Source organism: Nycticebus coucang, chromosome 2 (assembly GCF_027406575.1).
Source record: "Nycticebus coucang isolate mNycCou1 chromosome 2, mNycCou1.pri, whole genome shotgun sequence".
NCBI lineage: Eukaryota > Metazoa > Chordata > Mammalia > Primates > Lorisidae > Nycticebus > Nycticebus coucang.
The window spans coordinates 26,991,686-27,009,078 of NC_069781.1; the positions used below are offsets into that span (position 1 = coordinate 26,991,686).

The 17,393-nt window shown below is 37.1% G+C and overlaps 1 protein-coding gene across 5 annotated transcripts in view; it reads left to right on the forward strand.

Annotated features, from left to right (window-relative positions):
• LPAR1 (lysophosphatidic acid receptor 1) overlaps positions 1-14,243 on the forward strand; it is a 187,720-nt gene extending 173,477 nt beyond the window's left edge. For all 5 annotated transcript variants that reach the window (XM_053566033.1, XM_053566052.1, XM_053566058.1 and 2 more), the window contains exon 4: positions 11,764-14,243. In XM_053566033.1, coding sequence (XP_053422008.1) covers positions 11,764-12,065 — 302 coding nt within the window. In that variant the 3' untranslated portion in view covers positions 12,066-14,243. The remainder of the gene's footprint in view (positions 1-11,763) is intronic.
• Positions 14,244-17,393: the final 3,150 nt, after the last annotated feature.

Sequence of the window (17,393 nt, forward strand, 5' to 3'; positions counted from 1 at the left end):
AGTTTGAGGTTGTTGTGAGCTATGATGCCATGGCATCAAGGACCAAGCAAGAATTATGAGCAATAATAACACATCAAAAATAGATATATTTTCATGATATTTGTTCTCCCAAAGTTAATGAAAAAAATATGACAGTTTCAGGTAGGAATGAGTAAGAAAAATTCTTGATCGTGGCCTTAGGTGCTTAGCTAGCTAGATCTTTGTTCTTTACAAATATTTATAGAGCACACACTATGTGCCAAATATTTCGTCAGGCAATGTAGACACAGTGGTAAGCAAAAATAGTCTGATGGGGGAGAAAAGTAGTAATTAACAGCCACACTCTAAAAATAATTTATAGCTGTGATAACTTCTATGGAGGATTATGTCGTGCTAAGAGCATACAACAAAGGCATTTTTGCTTAATTGGGGAAGTAGCCATCGGTGAAGAGTAAGCAGGAGTTAGATATTGGGGAGAGGAGATAACACCCCAGGAATAGGGAAAAACACATCCAAAGGCCCATAGTTAGAGGGATTGTAACAGATTGGAAGACACGAAAAGCTAGTATGTCCAGAAAGCAGACAAGCTGTGCTAACTGAAGCTCAGGGAGTTAGAACCATCCCAGGCAGGTGTTCTACAGAAAGGAATGGGGATCATATGACATCAGATTTCTCATCTCCTGAATGCTGGAAGGCAGCGTTCTGAGAGCAAAATGACTCTGAGCTTATACAGACTTTCTAGACATAATTCTCATGGAGACACTTTAGAAAACGGTGGGGGTTAGGGAGAAAAGTTCCCCCTAAAAGAGAAACATACAGGTTATAAGAAACAACGTACCACCTAGATCACACTTTATTGGGGGCAAGACATGATTGCAAGAGGGACTTTACCTAACAATTGCAATCAGTGTAACTGGCTTATTGTACCCTCAATGAATCCCCAACAATAAAAAAAAAAAAAAAAAAAAAGAGCAGTAATCCCCAGTTGAAGCTGACCAGCAGGCCCAGGAAGCAATTGATTCCATAGGGATAGTGAATCAGAGTGCTTGAAATGTCTTTAGGGAGACATTGTGTAATTAAAAACTTGGAGATAGTTCTATGGCATGCCTCTGCTGAAATAAACCATTTTTATCTGATCTATAACAAAAAGAATGAAAAGGAAAAAAAAAAATAGAAGTTCAAGGGAAAATAAACTTTTTGAAAGTCATGTTAAATTCTAATCTGAGAATCTCTGTTTTTTCCTAAAGGAATTAAAGGTGTCTCATTTAGGTTTCTAGTGACGTGTTTGGGCTTATTCTTGACATCTGTCTTGCTTTTGTTTCTATCTTTTCCTTTCTTGCCTTTTGACAAGTTGAGTTTTCTTCTGTTTTGTTCTTCTTTCCTTCTTTTTCCTTTCTTTAGTGATCTAATATTTATTTTTACTGGTGGCTGACCTTACATTTTAAAAGCATTCTTTAAATAAGCCAGGAGGTAATCAGTATCTGTAGTAGAGCCCAAACAAGACAAAACTTTTAGCATGCTTTCTACTATTCTACCTGCTCTCCTTATCTTATTTAAACAAACAAACAAACAAAAACAACTTCTAGTTCCATGTTGTTAAATTTTCTTAATTTAGAAACAACATCATCAAATTACCTAGCCCTAAAATCAAACAGATGCTAACATTTTATTTGTTTCGCTGAAAAGAATTACAGACATAACCCGAGCCCAACCCCTCATCCCTCCCTCTCACCTCTTAAAAATTGTCCTGAAATTGCTAATTATCATTCCCGTGTGTGTGTTTGCACTTTTATCATATATCTGTGCTGCCATAAAACGTCTTCACCCTTGAAAACAATTTGACCAGGTATTCAGGTTAAAATTATGGGCTATAAATATTCTTAACCTTCAAAATTTTGTGGAAATTGTTCCATTACTCTAGAATTTAGTATCAGAGAGGAGAAGTATGATCCCATTGTGATCCTTATACCTGTGTAGGTAACTGATAATTTCCCCTGCCTCTATTCCCCAGAGACTGTAAGATTTTCTTTATACTTAGACTTCGGATATTTCAGTAAAATCTGTAAGTATATGTTTATTTTCTCTGTTCAGCACTAAGTGAGCTTCTTGAATCTGAAGACCTAAGTATTTAGCTCAAGAAATATCTCTTATTTCTTGGATTTTCTCCTTCCTTCAATCTTTCTGTTCTTCCCCTGTGGAACTCTTAACACGAAGATGGCAATGCCTGCCATTCAAGACTTAGTGACCTAGTCCTTAGCACTGTAGTGAGGACATGGGTAAGTGTGCACAATATGTGTATGAACATTACATTTGCTCACACAAATGTAAATGTAAAATAGTTGACAAATAGAACTGAATAAATGGACTATTTACAATATTAGCTTGATGTAGCCATTTCACTATGTATACACATATCAAAACATCATGTTGTGTGCCATATGTATATATAATTTTTATTTGCAAACTAAAAAAATACATAAAATATTTGCCAAATATTTTGGCAAATCCCAAAGATTCAGAGTTAAAAGTAAAACAAGAAATCACTAACAACTAGAAGCAAATGTTGGTAAATATGTTTATATTCTTGAATATAACCATAAAAAACAAAAAATCAACAGATTTTAATTTATCAAAAAATCAAAATGTTTGTAAAAATATCAGAAAATATACACAGTTAACATGATCACAAATGTTATTCATCTTAAATGTAGAAGAGTTAGTAGCAGATCAGTAATAAAAGTACTAACACCCAGGCAGAAAGATGGGCAAAGGACCTGAATAGTTCACATAACAATAAAGTTAGATGGCCCATAAACATAGGAAAAAATACTTGATCTCATTGATATTCAACAATATAGAAGTTTTTGTTAATAATATTTGTATTGTTAGAATTTTTGTCAAATTGACAAAGATTTAAAAAAAATTGTTATGGTCCACATTCTCTCTGATTGCCTTAACAATTCTAATATACTGTTTACAGGTACCTAAATCTGTATAACCTTACTGAAGGGCAATTTAGTCTTTTGTAATAATAGCCAAAAAATGTTTATATTCTTTTACCCCATAAAACTGCTCTTGGAATCCTTGCTTAAAAAGTAAAAAGCTATCGTCAAATATTTCATGTACAAACACATTCACTGAAACTTTATTTCTAACAGGAGAAATTAGAAATAGTCTTAATTTCTATCTGTACTTAAATTTAAGTTATCATTTTAATTAAATGCAGCCAGGAAGATTCATGTTTGCAAATGCCATTTAATAATACAGAAAAGCCCATGACATAGTTTTCATGGTAAAATCATTATACAAAACTGAATATATAGTATGATTATAATTTTGTAAATAGAAAAAAAGGAAATGTGTTTTAAATTTATGTAAAATACCCCAAAATGATCATAGTAGTTATAGTTATGTTAAAATAGAGTAATTTTTAACTTTTCTTTCTTTTTCTGAGCTACTATGTGCCATAATTTTTAACTTTCCTATGTTTATTTCATATGCAGCCAAGAAAGAAGACATAATTTTAGAAATAAAAAAGTATGATTTTGCACTTTTTAAATGTCAAAGTATCTCCAGATCGTAGGATTAGAAGTGACTGTTTAAATTTCTTATTTATTGTATCTTCCATACTTTCTACAGGAAAAAAGTAGACATCATAACTCAAGGCACTTACTAGCTTAATATCATGATTTAGACATCAATCACTGAGGATAAAGGAACTGATAAGCAAATGCTAGCAAGAAAAATTTAGATTAATGAGAATTATCCTTACAGTTTATGCTCTCATAAACTGTAAGTGTTCCCTTGAGTTAAGTAAGCTGTATTACAAATTATCTGGAGCTAAATACATAAAATCAACTCACCGATCTGAATCCCTGCAAATAATGCAAACGTAACACTTAGGAAAAAACCTGTGAATATACAAATTTAATATTACAAATGAACACTGACTATGATAAATAATTAGAACTGCACTTTATAGTTTTGAAAGATAGTTAAGAGATATCTGTGCTCCCATGTTCATTGCAGCATTATTCATGATAGCCAAGATTTGGAACCCACCCAAGTATCCATCAATAAGGAAATCGTGGTATATAGATACAACAGAATATTATATAGCCACAGAATGAATGAAATCCTGCCATTTTCAACAACATGGATGGAACTGGACAACATTAACTGAAATAAGCCCAGCACAGAAAGACAAATCTTGCCTGTTCTCACTCATATGTGGGAGCTAAATATTAATAACAATTGGTCTTGTGGAGACAGAGAATAGAAGGATGGTTACCAAAGGTTGGGATTGGTAGTAGGAGGGTTGGGGCGGGGTGGGGAGAGGGTAGCAGGGATGGTTAATGGGTACAAAAAGATAATTAGAATGAATGATATTTGGTAGCACAACAATGAGACTATATCAACAATAAGTTAGGGTATACTTTCAAATAACTGGAAGAGTAGGACTGGAGTGTTCTAACACAAAGGAATGATAAATGCCTGAGGTGATGGGTACCCCAATTACCCTGATTTGATTAATTCACATTGTATGACTGTATCAAAACATCATATTTATCCTGTAAAGATATATAACTATTATGTACCTGTAATGATTTTTAAAAAATAAAAATATTATATAAATTAAAAATAATGATAAGACATTGTATCCACCAGGAGGGGATATATTTTCTTTCCCCACCCCCTGGTAGCCAGAGCATGGAGATGAGACTTAAACATGGACAATAACATACTCTCGCATGGAACTATGAATCTTGAGGGATTAGCACAGAGGTGTGTTGGGTGAAATAGTGATTTTGCAAGGTAGCTACTGCAGACGCTAGCGTCTGGGGGTACAGTGGAGAATATCTAGGGACAGCAGAGTCCAGCTTCTAGCAGTGCTTCTTGGGGAGGCATCATCCTATTGAACCATTCCTGTAGCAGAAATGTGGCTGTGAGCTGGGCGCCGTGGCTCATGCCTGTAATCCAGGCACTGTGGGAGACTGAGGAGGGACAATTGCTTGAGTTTAGGAGTATGTGACTTGCATGAGCAAGAGTGAGACCCCAGCTCCTAAAAAACAAATGGAAAAACCCAGCCGGGCGCTTCTGGAGGTTGAGGCAGCAGGATGCCCACAGCCTGAGTCTGAGGTTGCAGTGAGCTAGGACATCATTGCACTCTGCTCAGGGGCATAGGGTGGGACTCTTTCTCAACAACAACAACAAAATAAAGCAAGGAAATAAAAGAACAAAAGAAAGCAATGTGGCTGTGCCATGTCTCTCTTGATTCCTGACCCATCTTGGTTCTCCAGTAGTCAGTGGGTTTCCTAGATCATCTGCCATCCATCAGTATTTTTTTTTTTTTTTGAAAAGCACTAACATTTAGTTCCAGTTGTATACCAAGTACTTTGTATGATTTAATTGGCATTTATTCATTCCTTAACAAATATTTGTTCAAAAGCTGGCACATAACAAAAATGTGTACTATTGTGATAAGTAAAAACACACATACTTCCTACATTCAAGAAAAGCCCACATCAGCGGAAATGTCAGACACTAACCAAATTCATAATTGTAACCAATAGTAGGAAGGAATAAAATACAATTTTATTCTCAGCCATTTTTTAAGGAAGTGTGCTGTATCCTATTCATAAATTAGAAGTGTAAGGAGCTTGTCCAAATCTACAAGGTTAGTAAGGTCAGCAGAGCTGCCAAGAATGGCTTGGCAAGTGTTGCGCTGTACCCCTTCTGGGAAAGAAAGGTGCTGGTGACAGTGACTATAATGTGACAGAGGCCTCTAGAGTTTTGCAGTGGAGGACATGCATACAAATGTACAGTCATGCCGGTGGCACATCCGTCAGTATTAATGACAAATACATATGCATTTGTAGGACAAATAGAGAACATTATGACCCACATTAAGGATGTCAAGGATGTCATGTAGAAAGGCTTTGGAAGATTTTATGCAGAAAGTGCATGATGCGAGTTGACTCATGTTTTTGAAAAGCCATCCTGGCTATCGTGTGCAAACTGGACTTTAGGGAAGAAGCGTGGAGGAATAGGAATTGGTTAGGAGCCGAGTGCAAAAGGCAGATTAAAAGTATTGTTTACACGGCTGGGGTTCTAGCAGTGGAGAAGTGGTTTCTACTGGCTGTTCAGGCAGCTCATCTTTAAGAGGTGACACCAGCATGCAAGTCAGTTCAACACGTACTTTCCAACATACAGTTACAGAATGAGATTTAGAGTCTGTTGTGTAGGGTGCAGAGTATATGTGCGTGTGAGAGGGAATTTAATAGCAGAGGGAAAGTAGCTTTGGCCTTCTCTTGTGTATAGGAAAGGCAGCATTGTGTTGAATCAGGACAGAATTATGGGGCTGAAACTCTCACTCAGGAATGGTAAAAAGAGAGCATAATGAGTATTCTATTTGCTTTAGAGTTTCTGTGGTGTTAATACCTTTCTCTAAAAGATAAATGTTACTCTTGAGTGAGCGGTGGAGCACAGTAGAGCACAGAGCTTATCACACAATAAATGAAATCATGAAACTTTAAATGTATGCAGGATTCGCTGTGACCAGGAAGAAGTAATGGACATTAAACCGGATGGAATAAAATTGGTATCAAGATAGAAATGTTATAACATTGTGGCGATATCTCAGTTAAATTCTCTCTTTTCAATGGTCAGGAAAATAGATTTTATGATTATCTCAGTTATTAATTTTATGATTAGCTCAGTTATTTTATGATTTATCTCAGTTATTCTTTTAGAAAAAGCTTTCATCTGAAAAAGCCAATTACATATGTTCCCATGATAATGACCCTTTAGCTGCTAGACCAAAGAATATACTTTGTGTCTATGGTTTATTATTGAGCATAGCCTCCTAAAAGATACGTAATAAAGAAGGATTTCCTAGCTAACCATGTCTTATATGTGTATATGTGCACCTTAATAGCAGCAATCGTACTATAGAGACGAACTGAACTTTGATTGGATTCCAGGATACCAAGACGCCTGCCCTGAGGAAACACACAATTCGGTGTAATAGAAAAAGAGAAAAAGTCGTTGATGTACTCAAACGTTTGTTTTCTCACTGGATCCCCACCACAGGCCTCTGAGATAGGGAGGGCTGTTTCTGAGATCCTCCTTTGAGAAACAAGAAGTGCGAGGCCAACTTGGGCACACTGCTTTGGGCCTAGAATTGATTTACCTTGACTTATGTCAGATCTGTGGGATGTCTGATTCTTTTGTAAAAACTCACTTTTGCCAGCCAGACTGGAAACTCTCAGTTTTTTTCATCAAAAGTCTTGGGCTCTCTCCCTAGAGGTCTTCTCTGGCAAAGACTTTTTTCCTCTTTAACTTTAGTTCTTGCATTCCATATGTAAGCAGAGTTCAGCTAGTTAAGAAAAAGTCATTCCAAAAGAAAGGCCCTAATTGTGAGACCAGATGGTAAGCATTATTCAGCTGATGGGGTTGTGTAGGTTTGAGGGAAGGTGTGGTAATATGATCTCCGTCTGCAGCTGTGACCTGTTGTTCCCAAGCAGCCTCATTCCTCCCTGCCTTTCACATCTGCATTCCAGCACCTCTGCCTCCATTTTTGTGGCCATCGGAGCTGTCGTAGATTGCGTTGACAGATGTAGAAGGGAGGAGTGAAGCTTGTTCAAGGAAGAGCAACCCACAGATATGTCTTGAATACCCTCCTCCCCATGTAACTGTAATGCTGGCAGATCAGGCAGAACGTAACCACTTTTGTTCAACACGATGAGTGACCATTCCCCAGGACTGAAACTGCCATGCACCTATCATGCTTAAGGCCTCTCCATCTGATGTCTTGTTGGTACCTCAAGCTAAACACATGCAGAACTGAGATCATCCATTCTCCTCTCTTCACCTCCCCTAACGAAACACCATTTAACACTTTCTTCTGTGTTTCCTTTCTCAGCAAAAAGTACCATGATCTTTCCCTACCCAGACTGAACATCTAGGAGTCACGGGGCTCCTTCTTCTTTCTCATCCATCTCATGGACTCTGCCTCCTAAATGTGTTTTCCAGTCCTTCTGCATCTTTCCCCAGTGCCTCTCATCCTGATTCTAGCTTTTATTACTTCTCTTCTGGTATTTGGAAATAGCTGACATTTTGCCTTGATCGTTTTCTTCTGTCACCAGTGTTGTATCTTAAGTGAAAATCTGACCAGTAGGGCCAATGAAATTAAAATCTCATAGGGGGAGAGGTAGGTGAAGATCATTGTTTCTTTTTTTGTTTTTCATTTTTTTTTTTTTTTTGTAAGACTCAAACTGGCTGAAAGATCATGATTTTTTTTAAGATCATTAATTTTTATAAGCTCTACAAGCTATTATAATGTGTGTCTAGGGTTGAGAGCTAATATTGGACTGGACAAATTTCAAATGCCTTAGCCAGATGTATAAGACCTTTTACTTTCCTGTCCTTCCACACTGTTGCCTGCCAGTCCTTGGTGTTGTGCCTTGGTCTGTGGGGATTCCTCCATCAGCAATGTGCTAGAAATATACAAACTGTCTAAAACACCGTCCCTGCTGAGTACCACTATTCTCCATCTTGCTAAGTGTTGAGTTGACCCGTGAGAACCTCTAAAATGATTTGAGGCTTCCCTCGGTTCTCTCTCTCTTTTCCTTCTTGTTGCCTTATCCTCCTCATACCCAACTCAAGTCGTAGACATCTCTTATAAACAGGATGGTATCATCTCAGGGCTTTAGGGGATGCTAGGTCTTCACGATCCAAAACATGCCTTCACCTTCTGCCCCGGGAGAGCCTCAGAGCTGACTCTACCAGCCTTCACGAGTCTGTGGTAGTCAGGTAGATGTGCAATTTATAGAGGGCTTTTATAAGTTGTATCTCAATTTAATCCTCACAGTGACCCATGGAGTAGGCAGGGAGCTATTACCTCTCCATTTCATAGATGCCGAGATAGTTTGGGGTGGTTTTAGTAAATTCTTGTCAATATGTCTTGCAGGTGGACACTCCACTCTCTACAGGTTACGTGTTGATGGGGTTCACAGTGCACATCTCAAGCCCTGTAACTTGATTGAATTATGGTTCTGATTGAATTATACTTACTATTGAAGGGGCTTGAGTGTGGTTTATTTTTGTCTTTAGAAGCTCAGGAGGAAATCTACAAGTCAAGCACACTTGATTTTGGAATATTCATTCACGTGGGTTAGGAGCCTCCATCACCCTGGGATTTTCCAGGGCTTACTCTCCTTTCTCTGTAGTGCCTCTCATCTTACGGTCAGTTTCATCCTTGATACCTCTGTGGAAGAGAAGGAAAAGAAGAGGGGAAAATTCCACATGATTGGTTTTTGATGTTGATTTTTGAGGCCTGTACTGTGAGTCAGTGCAATTATTGGATTGAGTCTTGAAGATCCAACCACAGAGCGCTGGGCGTGTGTGACTGGGCCTAGAAAAACCCAGTCCCTTTCATTGAAGAAGAAGGGAGAGGACTCTGGGTTCCTCAATGAAGTGTTCACATATATTAGCTCCTATGTCAGGCTGTGGTGCTTCCCACTTCCTGTCTGCAGCCTAGCAGGGTTCCTTGCAATTTTTGATCAAAAAGTAAGGTTCATGGGCTCTTTTTGGAAAGATCTTGCTCTTTTTGAATTTTGACATTGGAAGTAATTATGAACAACCAATGACTGTCTTTGAATCCTTTCATTTTTGAACTAAGTCAAGCAGCTTGAATAAGAACATGAATGAGGATAAAGATACTTCCTTCTGCTGCCTGGAAGGAGAAAAAGATCATTTTATTTAAAATCTATCTATTCAGATGCATGTTACTGGTATCTAATCAAGCTCTGAATTTGAGCTCAATTAGAGCTTTGATAAAAGAAAGGGGGAAAGAAACTAGAAAGAATGCTCTTTCATTCATGAAGGGCCTGTGTGTTTTTAGTTTCCAAGTAAATGGAATAATGGGACCATGCATTTTCCATCCAAGCATTTTTCATCCTGAGAATAATTCCCTTCCTGGCTTCTCAATGAATAATGCATTATTTCTGAAACCCAAGAGGCATTCCTTTGATTTTCCTTTATGTTTAGCTTTCTGAGGGATTTTCAAGCAAGGAAATTCAAGGACTTGGGATGAATGCTTTATTAACATTTTTATTGAAGTTCAAATAGCTCTTTAGCTATTATCTCCTGATATTTGAAATATTTTTTTTCTCTCTAAGGAAAATCTAAGGTATTGTATTTATTAGAAAATGAAGTACCTTGGAAAGTCATCAAAGTGAACAGCAGTTTAAAACCAATACACATTGGAGTTGTAGAACAAAGAGCTTTTGGGGCTACTTTTCTCCTTTATTTTCATTTCCCTGCTGAAAAGTTTCAAAAAAGAAAGCTCACATCCCAAAGTGGGCTGTTTGGAGACTAAATTTCATTTGTTTACATTTTGTGAACCTCATTCCTTGAAGCCAGTCCAAATCCATGACCCTGGTTTAAGGCTGTGTCCACCAAGACCAGTGCCACCGAACTCTGAGGATTCAAGGGCGCTCTTTTGGGTCACCCGTTCCCCCTCTGCTTGTTACCTGGCTTGATTATATGTATAGGGCACGTTAAGTGTGGCACGAGGGGACATGGCGATGCCCACCACTCCTCTTGGCTCGTGTTCTTTCTGTAGGAGATCCCCAGCAGGTCCTGGGGAAATGCAGGGAGAGGTTTGAATGCTATTTCACAACCTCCCTTTTTACTGGGATCCAAATGATGAGTGATTTTAGGAACTAAATAAAATGGAATTAAGAATCTCTATTTCAGTTCTTCTTACTGTTGCATACAGAGTAAAATCTTAATGATTCAAAATAGTTGGGGGAAGAAGGAGAACAAAGTTGATCTAAACTAGTAAAACATCTGAAGCATAAAATTTGGCTTAAAATATTTTTTAGTTTCAAGAATGGAAATCTAATGTAATATTTTCTGGATCTTGGACTCTGGAGCCAGCATCTAAGAGCAAAAATCCTGGGATTTCTCTCCCACCTGCCACTTGTTGAGCAAGTTATTCAAACCTCCGGGTCTCAGTTTCTTTATCTATACAATGGGGATATTAGTTTTTATGTCATATGGCTATTGAGATTAAATTAGTTGTTTATTGATAAAGCATATAGAAAAACACCACATAGGTGATTGCTTAATAGAAATAAAATATATATCTTATCATTGGAAATTGTGATGTTCAAACAGACCCATGCCACAGAGCAGGTAATAACTTATTATTACCATTAATATATGCTGAGTGATTATTTTCTTAGCCCTCATTTAATCCTTCCAACAGACTTTTTATCTGCTTTTTAGATGAGCAATCTGAGGTAAGAAAATAATTTTCCTAAAATCACTCATTTTATCAAATGACAAAGTAAGGATTTGAGCCTAGGCAACCCGAATCCAGAAACTGTGCCTTAACTAAATACTAAAGGACATTTATCTTTAGTGCTTATCTTTTGTTTCAAAATAACTTTGTTATTAAATCCCACATGTATATCTTGCATCAGTATTTCCCATCCCAAAGCTTATCAAACTCTTTGTGTTTTGTTCAAAATAATCATCAATGCTTCATACTCTGTTTTAGTAGGACCTCAAATAATGAAATTTTACTGTATCAATTATTGTTATAATTTTTTTCTGATTATTTTAGAAAGTGAATGTTTCATTTGCAATGATTGGTGGCTTCCGATCTCAGTATTTTTATGTTGAAAAGGAAGTCCTTTCCCTTCTGGCTGCATGTTTCATAATGTTATTTTTTCATTCTCTTCTTTTAAATCCTTCCTATCCTTGTCCTCGTAGGTGCCTTTATCATCTGCTGGACTCCCGGATTGGTTTTGTTACTGCTAGACGTGTGCTGTCCCCAGTGTAATGTTCTGGCCTATGAGAAGTTTTTCCTACTCCTTGCGGAATTCAACTCTGCCATGAACCCCATCATTTACTCCTACCGCGACAAAGAGATGAGCGCCACCTTCAGGCAGATCCTCTGCTGCCAGCGCAGTGAGAACCCCACCGGCCCCGCAGAAGGCTCAGACCGCTCGGCTTCCTCCCTCAACCACACCATCTTGGCTGGAGTCCACAGCAATGACCACTCCGTGGTTTAGAAAGAAACTAAGATGAGGAGCCAGCCGGCCTTTGTTAAAGGACGAACAGCCTCCCCCTACCCAATTGCCAGGGCAATGTGGGGTGTGAAAGGAGAAAAATAAACTCATGTACTTAAACACTAACCAATGACAGTATTTGTTCCTAGACCCCTCAAGACTTGATATGTATTGAAAATTAGCTTATGTGACAACCCTCATCTTGATTCCCACTCCTTCTGAAAGTAGAAAGTGGAGTTCTTACGGTGGAATTCGAGAATAGACTCCGGAGTGTCCATTTAAACAGACTCCAGAGTGTCTTTTAAACTTTAAAAAAGATTTTGTGTGGTTTGGTGCAAGTCAGGATAAACTCTTGGCAAGTTGAATCCACAACTTCATTTACTACAGGCTTCCCTTTTTTATTTTTAAAGGATACATTTCACCTAATAAACATGTTTATGCCTCTCAGTATGTTTGTGATGGATAAGATTATAGACTGTTTATAATAAACTACCATAATTCCATTTTTTTTCCTTAGGAAAACTAAATTAGAATTATTTCCTTTAGGAAGCATGCATATAATGTGTGTGTGTGTGCGGTATGCCTTACTTAAAAAGATAAAAAAGGATACTAATTTTAAATCTTCTAGGAAATGGAAGAACCTAGATTTCAAAGTCAGTATTTTTTTAGGTTTTGAAGCAAACAACGCTCTAACTAGAATAGTAACTTTTTATTAAAGTGTTCTAACAGGTGTAAGACAGGGAGTGTAAGTTTATTACCGAAAGAATATGTATTCCCCCAAAGTCATAGAAAATGAAGCACAGTAATATTGTTCCCCGCATATTTAAAATACCCAAGTACATTCTAATTACCAGTATGTCAGAGGAAGTTTTTTTTATAGCCTTTTTTTCTGAACTATGGAATAATGCCTACTCCTTATAGAAAACTTGAAAAAATGCAGAAATGTGTAAACAAGCAAAAATGGTTACTGATAATCACAACCCTGAAGTAACCACCTGTAGTAACTCCCCGATATGTGTCTATATGTGTATTATATACTTTTAACATAATTGGGCTCATACTGTAAACAGTTTTATAACTAGATTTTTTTTTCATTGCAGAATGGCCATATTTTCCTATGGCATTAAAAATTTTACAAAAACATAATTTTAATGGCTATATTGTATTCCATTTAATGGATGCAGCTCAGTTTATTTAACCATTCCCATATTGTTGACTATTTAGGTTATTTTAAATTTTCACTATTATAAAGTTGCAAAAATTTCATGTACATAAAATTTTGTCTTTATAATTATGTACTTAGAACATATTCCCATGAAGGATTTTTTTTTTAATGTGAAATGTCTGAATACACTTTTGCCTTTCGTAAAAAGGGATTTCCCGCTTTTGCACTGCATGGGTGGCAATGGTGAAGACCCAGTTAAATTGCCTTTTTACAAAAGAAATGTGGTGGTTACTTTAGTTGAGAGTGACTTATTCCTATAACAAGATGGTCTAGAAGTAGTCAACTGTCAAAATAACAAAGGTACCCTAATACATTTAGCAATTCCAAATTCTGTTTGAGAAACTAGTTATCCAGCTCCTAGTAGCCACATCTGCAATGTAGAATTCAAGAAAATGCGAAGAAATCAAACATGTGAAGTGACTAAAGAATTGTCATATTAAATAGCTCAAGGCCTTTCTATAACAAGTGGGTTGAGCGTGGCAGTATATGACTGGCTGCTGTGTATTCCCCAGGAATCACCCCGATAGATGCCTCCCCATTAGGTGATACCTATCTAATAATGCATTTTCCAGGGAAAGTAGTAATGGCATCAGTTTGGTGTAAGAAGTAACCAGTGAAGTAGCACAGTCGCAAAGCACGTAGGCGGAGGTCAGGAGGATGTCTGAGAGAAAGAAGTCCAGAAGATGAATGGCTGTCTAGGAGGGAGGAAGTTGGAGCACGGTCGGCATTTGAGCAGAGGGCAGACTTGTAAAATACCCACAGTGAAGAAGGGCATGTGGGGAACTGGTTAGCAGAAATGTGTTTGCACATACTTCATACAAAATACGGAACATTTTATATTGTAAGTCAAGGAAATGAACTTGGACTTTTGTTTATGTGAATGTTTTCTGCAGGAGATATGGATTATTTGAAATTGAAAGCATACTAATTGGACCTTAATAAATCCTTTGCAATCAGTGTTTGGTAATTCGTGGTCAGTGGTGTTTCTCTTGTTCCAGGGACTTCTGACTTGTGTTGCGTGGTGCTTTTCCCCGTGACTTCTTTTATTTCTCTACTTACTTTACCTACTTAGTTTACTGCTGAACTCTGAGGTGGAAAATTCACACGCTGTCTTTCAGCACAGAATTGCTTTTTTTCAGTTTGACTAATAAATCTTTCCTGCGTCTCAAAGATGATGGCTTATGTCCCATGAAAGTGCGATCATGTGTTAGGACTATGCTTTTCCTTAACAGTGTAACTAGAGTGAGTTTCTTTTTGAAAAAAAAAAAAAAAAAAAGATTTTATAAAAACTTCAATAATTTTATAAAAAATACCACTCGGAGTTTATAAAGGCAGAGTGGTCTTTCTGTTATAGACTTAATAACTAACAAGGTAAAAGTAGTATCTATCATCTAATTATATGCCAATTATCTTTCTAGGATATTGCTGAGGTATTGGAAAAAGATAAAATATTTATTCAAGTAAATGTCCCGATATCTATTTGGGAGAGAATCTTTAAATGTAGGTGGATATAAGATTGTTAGAAATCAAATGTCTTCAAACTCCCCTTTTTTATTAGCAAAACCATAATTTCCTAGACTTAAAACTTTAGCTAATATTATACAATTAATAAGCCTATTGGTCTTCTCTTTCTCCTTCTCAATTAACTATTGCTTTAAGTTCCACCACTCATCTCCCTTCTAATTTATTCCAGTAGTCTCTTCTGAAATATTGTAATTCTGTTTCTAGCTCTTTCCATTAAAACCTAGAGTGCGCACGTGCTAGATAAAAACTTAGAAACACTTCATTAATCAGGTCCCCTCACCATACCAAAGTAAGCAGAACATTTTTATGAAAATTCTTTTGGAAACAAATGACTTTTAATAGCAAATGAGCTTCCCTGCATCCCAAACTCTCATAAGAATCAGGGTTTATTTCTGGGTTAGGATGGGGTGGCTCATGAATGGGTTGGACTTAGGCACCATCTGACAGAGAAATGTATTCAATTAACAGGCAGTGTGTTGTGAATCTCCTTAAGTGTTGTCATGCACTAGCAATCATTCACCTCTATCTTGGAAAGTTATATAGCAAATTCTTTAGTTCTTGAAGTTATAAAACTCATGTTCACAATAATGTGCTAATCATCTGTTTAACAATATGGCATTTAATGACCATTTGAAAACATAAGCACAATTGTCAGACTAAGTCTCATTGGCCAAATCCACCTAATTTTGTGTGCTATCAGGTTTGACAGTTTTAAATGGTTAAGAAAAAATTTTTTGTGGCGCATGAAAAATCATATAACAGTCAAATTTCAATGTCCAAAGTTTTTTCAGATTATAATTCCAATAAACTCAGCAGTTTATGTATTGTCTGGCTGCTCGTACTATTATGGCAGGATGGAGTAATTGCAATAGAGACAGTATAGCTCTCAGAGTCTAAAATATTTAATATCTGACCCTTTTCAGAAAACGTTTGCCAACTCTTGATTCAGAAGATTTCATTTTCAATCATGGTATTCTTATTTAACTATGGATATTTTTTTAGAAGAGGAAGAAGGAGCAATTGGGCACAAAAATCTCTTAATTTAACTGTAACCTACAGGGAAAGTTCTCAAATTTTTTGCACTAATGATCATTTTATTTCGACGCAACCTCAAGCTTATGGGAAAGTTTACCAATGTTACAGAAGATTTTTCCTGAACCATTTGTAAGTTGTGAATTGATGTCCTGTCAGCCCTGAATGGTTTACGTAATGCCCACAAAGGGAGATGTTCTCTTTCATAATCTTGATGAAATCATTAGAATCAGGAAATTAATACCAACACATAGGTTCCCACTTAATTCCCAGACCCCATTTAAACTTCATCAATTTCTCATATAGCATTGATTATAGCAAAATAATCCAGTCCAGGATGCCTGGCTGTATTCAGCTATCATAACTCTTCAGTCTTCAATCTTGAACTATCCCTCAGTCTTCTTGTCACTTAAGATCATAGGCCAGTCATTTTGTAGACTACCTTATTGTGGGTTTGTCTGCTGTGTCTTTGTATTTCTTATTTTGAGAAATAAGGCAAAAATTCAATTGTGCACCTGTCACTTCACCCTTTCAAGCAGTACATCATGTTGGTTCTGTTACCGTAATGTTAACTTTCTGTGATTAAGGTGGTGCCTGAGCAAGAGTGAGACCCCATCTCTACAAAAACTAGCAAAAGTAGCTGGACGTGGGTGGCACCTGTGGCTCAAAGGAGTAGAGTGCTGGCCCCATATGCTGGAGTTGGCGGGTTCAAACCCAGCCCCAGCCAAAGACTGCAAAAAAAAAAAAAAGAAAGAAAAGAAAAAGAAAAGTAGTTGGACATGCTGGCTGACACGTGCCTGTAGTTGCAGCTAATAGGGAGCCTCAGACAGGAGGATCACTTGAGCCCAGGAGTTTGAAGTTGCTGTGAGCTATGATGACACCATTGCACTCTGGACAGGCAATAGAGGAAGACTGTGCCTCCAAAAAAACCAAAAAAGTGATCCGCCAGTTTTCTCTACTGTGTGTGATAAGCATCTTGTAGAGAGGTGGCTTGAAACTGTAAATATCCTATTCCTCATCAAATTTTAATGTCTAGTTTTAGCATCCATTGATATTTCTTGGGTGAGTTAATTCTGATGGCTGTCCAGTGATGAAATTCTAATATTTAACTTTAAAATTTACTAGTTAGTTATCTCCTGTGAGAAAAAGCTTCATCATCTCCCATCCATTCATTCATTCATTTACGCCAGCATGGAACTTAATGGATTTTTTTATTCAATTGGTATAAGGTTACTATCACTTTCTAATTAAATGTTTTCTTTTGAGCCAATTACAGATTCTCATGCAGTTGTAAGAAATACTATGGAGAGATCATCTGTACCCTTTAGCTAGTTTCCCACAATGGCAATGTCTTTCAAAACCACATTATAACATTACAACCAGGATATTGACATTGATGCAATCCAGGCACAGAACAGTTAGTTCCACCCCCAAAGATTCCTCCTGTTGCATTTATAGTCACATCCATCTCCTTTATCTCATCCTGACGTCTAGCATATACTAATCTATTTCCTGTTTGTTCAATTTTAACAATTTTTTCATGCTGAAAC